General features: G+C 43.7%; 1 protein-coding gene across 1 annotated transcript; it reads left to right on the top strand.

Moving 5' to 3' along the window:
- Window positions 1-291: 291 nt before the first annotated feature.
- On the top strand, window positions 292-6,956 carry sdf2l1 (stromal cell-derived factor 2-like 1). Its single transcript, XM_079561679.1, has 3 exons — window positions 292-527; window positions 3,278-3,474; window positions 6,662-6,956. The coding sequence occupies exons 1-3, from the start codon at window positions 305-307 to the stop codon at window positions 6,938-6,940; spliced, it is 699 nt and encodes a 232-aa protein (XP_079417805.1). The 5' UTR covers window positions 292-304; the 3' UTR covers window positions 6,941-6,956.
- The last annotated feature ends 3,855 nt before the right edge of the window (window positions 6,957-10,811 follow it).

The raw sequence follows: 10,811 nt of genomic DNA, 5'->3' as shown, positions 1-10,811 counted from the left end.
GAAACATCGAAAGAATGAATTTAAACATTTATTTTTAATTTTTACATCGACCTGTTACATAAAAAGTAATTTATGTCTAAAAACTGTGGAAAATTTTAGGAATAGAAAGTCAAAAATACAATAAAGACGTTTTCCCGGCGTTTGGTAAAAGAAACGCCACCTGGACCAATCGGAATCGTCAGCGTACTTCCGTGTTGTCAGACCTGTCAGGCTGTAATTGGGCGAGTCTGCCCGCTGTCGCGCTGTGATTGGCTGAGGCGGCTTGTTGGCGCGGATCGTGTTCCGTGTTCCGGGATGAGCTCAGATGCGGAGGAGGAATAGAGCGAAGATGCTGCGGCTCGTACCCGGCTCCGGGCCGCTCCTGGGCCGCCTGCTGCTGCTCCTCACCTGCTCCTGGGCCTGGGCCTGGACTGGGGCTGAAGCTCGGGACTCGGACTCGAGCCTCGTGACCTGCGGATCTTTGGTGAAACTGCTCAACACCAGGCACAACGTCCGGCTGCACTCGCACGACGTCAAGTACGGATCAGGTAAGCACGGACATTCATCTTTTTATCAATAAATGTCGACTTTTATCCTTAAATATCAATCTATTTCGTCACAGTCACTTGCCAAACATCATATTACAGCTTAGTCTGTCCGTAAACCTCATGTAACACGGGAGTTAATTCATTTCCTTTGCCTTTAGGTGTTTATTGTTTCAAGTGTTAAACGCTGTGCCAAAATTTAGAACCAGCTTCTTCTTCTTTTTCTTCTTCTTTTTTTTTACACAATAAAAGTTATTGACCTGACGAAGTAGTGGGCAAAGAAATGTTTAAAATTGACGCCCTCCCGTTTTAGCCATTCTCAGCTGTGCACATTTTACACCTGTCTCAGGAAGATGTGGGTCACAACATCCGGGAAACGATAAGCCTTCCCTTTACGCTCTCTAGGTTCAACAAAATCATTATTAGCTTACTTTTTTCATACTTTTATATTTACTTTGATTTCTGTTTCGTTCTGTCCCTTTTTAAAGAGGGCATTTTCTCCAGTTTGGCTTTACCCAAATCTAAAAGATTCTCTACAGGAGAGCAACAGTGTAATGCCTCGTTTGAAAGCTAAGACCAACAAAAGTGATAATAACCTTTTTGAAGCATTTTTGTCGATTTTTTGTTGTTTTTTGTTCATTCAGCACGTTTTTTTTTTTCTTTGCTCTATTGTCGCTTTTTTGTTGCTTCTTCGTTGCTTTATTGTCACGCTTTTGACACGTCCTCGTTTTTGTCGCTATTTTGATGCTTTTTTGTGTGTGAAGCTTTTGAATTTGGATAAAGCCAAACTGGGGAAAGTATGCTCGGTTCAGGCGGGGTTTAAGAGGTTAAGTCACAGCCTATAGGCCAGGCCTCATTTGAAAGCTAAGGCCTAGAAAACTCATCTAAATGGAGCTTTTCTCCTTTATATTGTCGCCGGGTTGCAGTCACTTTTTTTTACCTTTTTTTCCATAGCTATTTGGTCACACGTTTTTGTCACGTTGCATTTTTGTCAAATTTTTGTTGCCATTTTGACACTTTTTTTTCCGATTTGGGTAAAGCTAAACTGGAGAAAATGTGCTCTGTTCAGGTGGGGGTTAAGAGGTTGATATCTTATTCCGAGCCTGTTTTTTTTTTTCCTAATGACTATCAATTCATAAACAAAACAAGATGCAAAATTCCGCTGAGCAAATGGTTGGAACTAATATATGGAGACGCACTGATCCAGCTTTTTTGCTTCCGATCCCGATACTGAGGGTTTGAGTATCTGCTGATATCCGATATTAACCGATACCAAGGGACTTCCTTAAAAGTGATTTTGTGAAAAAGTGAATGTTCCTTTTATCTTAATTGTGAGATCAATAAAGTCTGATCTTTTCTTGTGTTGATGTTGCAGATCAATTATAAATTATCTACTAAAAAACTAATGGAAAAACGTTTATCAAGGATCACTGGCTTGTCACTGTCACTTGCACTATCCTTGGGACAGGCTATTTTACATTAATAACCAGCTCACTTAAAGTCATCTGATCATACAACTGTCAAATCAAACACTTGGCTCCAGCAGTGGCCGATTTTATTTATTAGGCCACTGATCATAGTCATAGTTTCTGACCCAGCCTTGATTAGTTTCCGTTAGCATTTAGCATGCTGTTGGTAACCGGCGATCAGACATGCATTTGCAAAGGTTAAAGCTAACTCTGTGATTGAATTCTACAGGTTCTGGCCTTCAAAGTGAGGTATAGCATTCCCATATACACTTAGGTGGGAAATCCGCTCTTGACTACAATAAAGTAGTGAGCTTTGTTAATGATTAAATATGTTGTAAAACCCTCTGCGAAACAGCGAGGCCGCGTCAAATGATTATGCAAATGAACTTTTTCTCTGATTTTCTAAATTGTCAACTCAAGTGACAGTCAGCATCATTTTCAAGTCTTTAACTGTTAGAGGATCATATGAATGTGTTTGAAAAAACCTCCCAGTGAGAATAGTCATTTCAAAAAGCTTGGAATTAACTGAAAATGGTCATTTGTTGAATTTGTAGCATTAGGAGGTCATACTTACTGAAATCAAAAGCTATTTCAATCAGAAGCATCTTAACAGGTCGAGTTATATTTTACCATCGGAGCCCTTGTGTGAGAGCATTTGTTTGCAGGATGTTAGAATAACCTCCCAGAGCTGCTGTTTGGATGAAAACTGCCTCCCACCCTCATAGAAGTTTTTTTTTGTTGAGGCTCCAAAGGTTCTCAACAGGGTTGAGGTCAGGGGAGGAGGGGGTCCACATCATGAGTTTCTCTCCTTTTATGCCCATAGCAGCCAGTGATGCAGAGGTTTTCTTTACAGCAGGACATGGCGCGTTGTCATGATGAAGATGATTTTGTTCGGGGAAACATCTTCTTTTTGTAGCATAGAAGACAGTGGTCAGTCAGAAAGAGGTCATTTTCACACCTTCAGGGATCCTAAAGGGACTGACCAGCTCTCTCACCATGATTCTGGCCCAAAACATGACTCCGCCCCCTCCTTACTGACGTCGCAGCTTTGTTGGACATGTTGGTCATTCACCAACCATCCACTACTCCATCCATCTGACCATCCAGGGTCACACGGCCTCATCAGGGAACAAGACTGTTTGAAAATGAGTCTTCATGTATTTCTGAGCCTCAGTCATTTCTGTTCTTCAGCTTCAATGAACAGTTTAGGAGAGGCTTCTAAACTTCTAAAAAACAGAGTGTGTTTCCTTGTGAACCTGTTGCTGATTGTGTGTCTGTGTCCAGGCAGCGGGCAGCAGTCTGTGACCGGAGTGGACACGGCGGACGATGCCAACAGCTACTGGCAGATCCGAGGGAAGCCGGGCCGCCCGTGTGCCCGCGGCGTGCCCATCAAGTGTGGGCAACAGATCCGCATCACGCACATGAAGACCGGCCGCAACCTGCACTCGCACCACTTCAGCTCCCCCCTGTCCAACCACCAGGTAACAAACACTCCCCCTGTCCAACCACCAGGTAATAAACCCTCCCCCTGTCCAACCACCAGGTAATAAACACTCCCCCTGTCCAACCACCAGGTAACAAACACTCCCCCTGTCCAACCACCAGGTAACAAACACTCCCCCTGTCCAACCACCAGGTAATAAACACTCCCCCTGTCCAACCACCAGGTAATAAACCCTCCCCCTGTCCAACCACCAGGTAATAAACCCTCCCCCTGTCCAACCACCAGGTAATAAACCCTCCCCCTGTCCAACCACCAGGTAATAAACACTCCCCCTGTCCAACCACCAGGTAATAAACACTCCCCCTGTCCAACAACCAGGTAATAAACCCTCCCCCTGTCCAACCACCAGGTAATAAACACTCCCCCTGTCCAACCACCAGGTAATAAACCCTCCCCCTGTCCAACCACCAGGTAATAAACCCTCCCCCTGTCCAACCACCAGGTAATAAACACTCCCCCTGTCCAACCACCAGGTAATAAACCCTCCCCCTGTCCAACCACCAGGTAACAAACACTCCCCCTGTCCAACCACCAGGTAATAAACACTCCCCCTGTCCAACCACCAGGTAATAAACCCTCCCCCTGTCCAACCACCAGGTAATAAACACTCCCCCTGTCCAACCACCAGGTAAACCCTCCCCCTGTCCAACCACCAGGTAATAAACCCTCCCCCTGTCCAACCACCAGGTAACAAACACTCCCCCTGTCCAACCACCAGGTAACAAACACTCCCCCTGTCCAACCACCAGGTAACAAACACTCCCCCTGTCCAACAACCAGGTAATAAACCCTCCCCCTGTCCAACCACCAGGTAACAAACACTCCCCCTGTCCAACCACCAGGTAATAAACCCTCCCCCTGTCCAACCACCAGGTAATAAACCCTCCCCCTGTCCAACCAATTCAATCACTGAGTTTTAACCTCCACAATTGTATTTTTGATCATCACGCAAAATGCTGCGGTTAGCAACAGTATGCTAATGCTAACAGCAGCATGCTAATGCTAATGGAAACTTATCAAAGCTGGGACAGAAACTATGATTGAATCAACTAAAGTGATAAAATAAAATTGCATATCGACATCGGCCAATAAAGATCCCCAAAAAATGGGCATCAGCCTTAGAAAAACCTGTATCGGTCGACCTCTAGTAATGACTCCCCCATGTCTACTACCAGGTTACTTTAGTCATAGTTTTCAGGAGTTTACCAAAATATCTGCAGATTTTACTCACAGTTTCCGTCTCCTTAACTACTTATACTTTAGTTTTAGTCTCAGTCACGGCTTTGACCAGAGCGATGATGGAAAGTGTTTCTCTCAGCTGGAGATCGGGCGGATCTGTCTTTGTGTATTTTCTGCAGAAACACAAGTTGTAAGTGAATCCTGGCGGTCAGGTTTCGTGGTTTTGTCTTTGCGCTGGCCGGCTCTGGGCGTGGCCTCTTCATTGTGAGGAAATAGTTTCAGAGCAGCCCTGAGGAGAAAGGGCTGGACTAAAACGGCTTCAGTAACCAGTTTATTCTTCTGCCTGAAGCCCTTGAACACACCATGGCTTCACTCACCGGAACAGAAGACCCTCATTATCGGGTTTAGTTACATTTATATTTTCACTGTAAAATGTGTCAGTCACGGCTTAGGACCTAAAAGTATGAACTAAAGGTGAGAGAGCTTCAGGTAAAGGAGGGAAGAGTCCAGAGGCTTTTTAAAAATTGGTCCAAACTAGTGATGGGATTTACAGCTCTTTTCATTTCAAACAGCCATTCAAAAGACAGAAAACCCATGGATGCCTAAGGGAATGCTCAATGCATGCAAGAAAACAATTTCACTTTTCAAAAAATGTATAAATAATAGAACAAAAGAATTCTTATTATCTTATTTATGGAACATCTTAAATAGAATAATACGAAATAAACCAAGAATCATCAATTATCCACAATATTTCAAAGATGAGGTTTAAACTCAATACATTTAATAAATTGTTTGTAAACGTTGGCCCGGAGCAGTGTTAATTTTGACATATTTAAATTTAGTTTTAGTCTTTTGACGAAAATGTAATTCCATTTTTGTCAAGATTTAGTCGACTAAAATTGCAAGTAAATTTAGTCGAGTAAATTGAAGACTAATTTAGTGGACTTTGCATTGATAATATTAATTATAATCGTATTTAATCTTGTTCCTCTGCTTCATGGAGCTGCTCCACATGAACAAAGCTCAAAGCTGATCCTTTGGCAGAGAATTTACATGATCTGAGGCTCTTTCAGACGCTCAATACAAGTTTACATGATTTTAGTCTCTGCTTTTCATTTTTATTTATTCTCATTTTAGTCGACTAAAATATCTGGACATTTTAGTCATAGTTTTAGTCTCATGAACAACTTTTAATTTAGTTTTAGTCCAATTTTAGTCGTCAAAAATATCACTTTGACTAAAATTAAGACTAAATCTTTTAGTCGACGAAATGAACACCGGCCTGAACCTCGCTGCAAAAATTGCAAATGTTGAGAAATATAACTGTGAGCTCATAGACACAGATCCTATGACTTTGTTCCTCAGACCTGTGGAGGAAAAGGAGACACTGGACATTGTTAGATGGTGTAAAAAAATTACGACATAGATATGAAGACTTTGAAAAGTGTTATTGAAAGTATCTCTCAGCCGTTAACATCCATCTGTAACTCATCGTTGTAAACCGGACAGTTTCCTGACAGTATGAAAGTATCAAAAGTGATTCCTCTGTTCAGGCAGTAGATAAACATCTTTATAAACTACAGGCCTGTTTCCCTTTTACTGTTGTAGAACTTTTGAAACATTTGTAAATTCAGTGCATCTTTGGGCTGAGTTTGCAAAACAAAGTGTCATCATCAGTCAGATTCTTCATCTGTTGTGATATATTGTGGCTTCTCATCGCCTGATATCCCGATACGATTTATTTTTGTGCAGCGCGAGTTGTTCGTGCATTTAGTTTGCACTTTAGCGCAGACTGCGTTGCCTTGTGTGGCCTGCGCCGCTGTTGGGCTGACTCGTGTCTTCGTTCAGGGGTGTTCTGGGTAAAATTGACTGAAAAGAAGATCCAGCTCTTTTCACAATGGAGACCGGGTTTGAAGCGTCCTCCTTAAAGAGCCGCTCGCTCAGGAACGTGACTTCCCTCATGCAAACGTCTCTTCCCACAGGAGGTGAGTGCGTTTGGCGAGCGCGGCGAGGGCGATGACCTGGATGTGTGGGCGGTGCAGTGCGACGGCGTGACCTGGGAGCGTGACGAGAGCGTGACCTTTAAACACGTGGGTACAGACGTGTTCCTGTCCATCACCGGCGAACAGTACGGCCACCCCATCCGCGGGCAGCGCGAGGTGCACGGCGCCAGCGCCCTGAGCGCCCACAGCCACTGGCGCACCATGGAGGGCGTGTTCATCCAGCCCAGCACAGAGCCGCTGCGCCACGACGAGCTGTAGAGCGAGAGGAGCGCCACCTTGTGTCTGCGCCTGAAGTGCAGGACGCAATAAATAAACATCACTTTAAGTCGATGAACTTTAAATGACTTTAAGTCAACCCGCAAACTTTCACTTCATCAATCACTAAGAAAAATGAAGCTATTTATAAATCAGAATGAACTTATCTAATGAAATGCAGTTCCCATCATGTCCACCTGGTGGAGCCTGAGTTATTGTTTTGTTTCTCCAGAATCAGAGTAAAGTGTAAAATGTGGTTGAGAGCTGAAGTGAACCATGTTATCAAAGAGGGACCAGAAAGCACAATCATTTTTCTTTTTTGGCAAAACTATACTGACAATGAACAAAACTTCCTAAAGTGGTGTCCAAGACCCCCCGGTCCACTCCCATGGCACATTTTTTATTTCTGTCTTTTAGTTTTTGCCGCTGATGAACGTCGTGTTTGTGAAAGGGAAGATTCTTATTTCTGTTTAGATTTTTTGGGGGGTGTGGGTTGTTTTTACAAAACAATAAAACGACACATAAAACAGTTTCATTTCTGAGTCATGTGACTGAGCTGTAACTGCGGTCTGTGTCCTGCAGGGGGCGACAGATGCTTAAATTTGGACATGACTGCACATTCAGAGTTTCTTCAGGATTCGAGCAGTGAAAACACACAGAGGACATGACAAGGAACAAATATACAGACCCTAGTGTCGCATCAAAAGGAATTCAAATAATCTGTCGTCGGAGCAAATATGACATTTTGGATCATGTTCAGGGGAGAACGAGCCAAAATGAGTCACACACTATTTAGGAAACTATTATCTACACTGACATTTTAATTCCATGTAACAGATCAGAGCATCACATCAGTTCAACCTGGATACGATTCAAATTCCCCTCATTCCTGTTTGCAAATCTTTAAAGAAATAAAGCCATGTTTGTAGCTTTTTTTGTTTTCTTCATAGCAGTGAGAGGAACCTCCGCTTCTCTCCAGTCCCTCACATGTTTCTTTCTCACACCAAACTTCTTTCTGCCGCTCGATTACCGTTTTTCTTTCTCATGGTCAAAAATTAATTTACAAATGAAAGGATTTAAGACAAACACAGTGGTAAGTTTATTTTTTATTATTGATGTAATTGGACAAGGAAAACAAAATGGCTTGAAAATACTAATTATTTTCATATGTTTCATAGTCTTAGTTAAATACGGTACATGTTCTTTTTATTACAGCATCGTTTGTGATCAAGGAGCAAACAAGACAGTTCACATAACTGAACCAAAAACACTTTTATTAAACCATCAAATACGTTAGCAGTAGTAGTGGTGGTAGTAGTAGAAGTGTGCGGTACTGATGCCCTTTCAGTATTGCACTGCTCGCTGCTGCCCCCTACAGGAGTGCAACAGGGAAAGAGGCTCAGGACCACACAAACCCCACACAAACTGACAAAATGTAGATCTTACCAGTTTAATCGCGTAACATCAAGAATAAAAAAAACCTGGTCGAAAACTGATTTCAGCTGCAGTTATCGATGTGAAGCTTGAGCTGCAGATTACTCCTCCGGGTACTCTCTTACGTCCGTGTACTCTCTCTCACCTGCAGGTTAGAGTGCGGATCGGGACGATTGTTTCCGTCCGAGCCCGGCCCTCGTCCGACAGAGCAGTGATCGAATCCACACCGACCCCGATAAGCGTTTAGATATTTGTGTCTGCGTCCGACCGAGCTCAACAATTAAAATCAAGGACGTGGGAACTACATTGTTCGAAGGGGGGGGCGGGATTCTTGAGAGGGGGCTCTCAAACCCGCTGTTGCCTCCTGGCGCCTTGTGCACTGCTTTGGATCAGCCATTAAAGCCAACGCACCGCGACGCTTTGAAACAGTTTCACCTCAGAGGTGATGTAAACACTGGCTCTTTACCCTTCGGCAGTGACACAGACGACTCTAAGGCCTGGGCCGGACATGGACACTGCTGTAAACTTTGTTGGGAGGGACGAGAGAAGCAGCGGAAAAAGAGAAACTATCGCCAGAACGTCACTCTGGGAAGGTAAACTCCTGTCTGTCGCCAACTCACTGTAACCTGTTTGCTCTCTCTCTCCTACAATCATGTGTTTAAAGCACTGTACGGGTGTTTAAAGCACTGTACGGTTTAAGGAAAGCGGTTGAAGTGCCATGTGCCAACACACACTGGAGCGCTGCGTCCTGCACCGCCACAGTTTCAGACAGTACCAGACTGTCTCCATCACTTCACCTCTGAGTTGAGCGAGCTCCACGGGGCGCTCCCTCTCTAAAGTCGGACATCCCGGAGCAGGGCCTGAGCTCCGGGTCTTGCTGAGCTTGGTTCCTCTGGTTGTGCGTAAACACAGCGGTCCGCTAATGCCCCAGCCATGTGTGGGGCGGCTGACGTTATTTGATTTTTTTCTCACAAAAACCAACGCTAAGTTGCATCAAACGAAACAGGCCCATTTTAATTATGCATCAGTTTCAGTCTTAACGCGCTGATGTGTCCGAGTCCGACCGAGCCCGTCGGGTTCTGACAGGTCCCGTCAGACTTCAGTCGGGTTGGAGCTCTCTAGTCCAGGTACTTACTCTCCTTTGGGTACTCTCTCTCCCCTCTGGGTACTCTCTCTCTCTCTGTAGTTTCTCCTGGAGGTGAGACCCTATAAGCAATATTGCACTACTGACTGAAGCGGAGCAGAGGCAACATCGATAGGGGCCCACCCCCAGGACCAACACGGCGAGGCGCTGGGCGAGGAGCTCCAGCCTGTAACGGAGATGACAGTGAGCAAAGTACATTTACTGCAGTCCTGTACTACGAGTTTAATTGAGGAGTATTTGTGTTAAGAACGTATTATGGTGACAAAAGCTCCTGTGTGCAGTCATCCACCCATACAGTCCCGAACCTGCTCATGAGTGTGTAAAAAAACTATTTCCACTAAAATGAGATTTGTTTATCAAATTTTACACGCAATATATTTTCTATTATGATTCTTTTATATTAAGCTTTTTTTTTTCACCAGCAGATTGTTTCACTAACCACAACAATCAACAGTAAATGTACAGTATGTAGGGCTGCCAACTTTGATCTGACTAAATTCAGATTCAGACGACTTTATTTCTCCCCGAGGGGCAATTCACTTTCAGCTTCCCGGACAAACATTCATCCATCCCATAAACGCAGTACAAAGAAGAACAGGCCTAACACACACAAATAAATAAAACAAGTCAGCAAGAAAACAAAGACTTGGAGCCATAATTGATCTAAGACGACACATTAATGATTAAAATGAGATTCATCCTTGTTTAGCAGCTTTACAGCTGAAGGTATGAAATAACAGATAACGAGTCTTTGTAGTTGGCTTCACATTATAGCGCCGCCCAGAGGGCAACAACAGAAACTCAGAGGACAGAAGGTGCTCTGTTCAGCTCATGATTTGTTTGGCCTTATCAGTATCTCGTTTCTTCCAGAGTGAACTTAAGTCCTTCAGCTGGACTCCTATCATATTAGAGCCGCTTTTCACAATGTTGTTCAGACCGTTCTTGTTTTTTTCAATCCCTTGAACCGACAAGGTTCAAGGGAAATAAGGGAATAATAATAAGGGAATAAAAGAATTGTAAAAGTTACATAGAATTGTCTCAGACATTCAAAGAACGGAGCTTCCTCAGAAGATAGATTCTCTGTTGACCTTTTTTAATAATCGCTTCTGTATTTGACTCAAACGTTTGCTGAGGGTCAAATATGGTGCCCAAGTACCGATAAGAGTCAACAATGTCCACATTTTTATTATGAAGACTGCTCCTTCCACAAGCATCCTTACTGCGGCTAAAGTCAATGATCAACTCCTTTGTTTTGGAAGAGAAAGTTTGAACATTGAGGAGAGTGTGGAGGACGGG

This window comes from Gobius niger (genome assembly GCF_951799975.1).
Source record: "Gobius niger genome assembly, chromosome: 1".
Classification (NCBI taxonomy): domain Eukaryota; kingdom Metazoa; phylum Chordata; class Actinopteri; order Gobiiformes; family Gobiidae; genus Gobius; species Gobius niger.
This window is presented reverse-complemented; position numbering and strand designations above follow the sequence as displayed.

Bases quoted from the DNA above. Each gene is read 5' to 3' on its own strand.
- sdf2l1 (XM_079561679.1), top strand. From the start codon at position 305: ATGCGGAGGAGGAATAGAGCGAAGATGCTGCGGCTCGTACCCGGCTCC. The intron at 528-3,277 runs GTAAGCACGGAC...GTCTGTGTCCAG, and splicing joins CGACGTCAAGTACGGATCAG to GCAGCGGGCAGCAGTCTGTG. The intron at 3,475-6,661 runs GTAACAAACACT...CTCTTCCCACAG, and splicing joins CCCCCCTGTCCAACCACCAG to GAGGTGAGTGCGTTTGGCGA.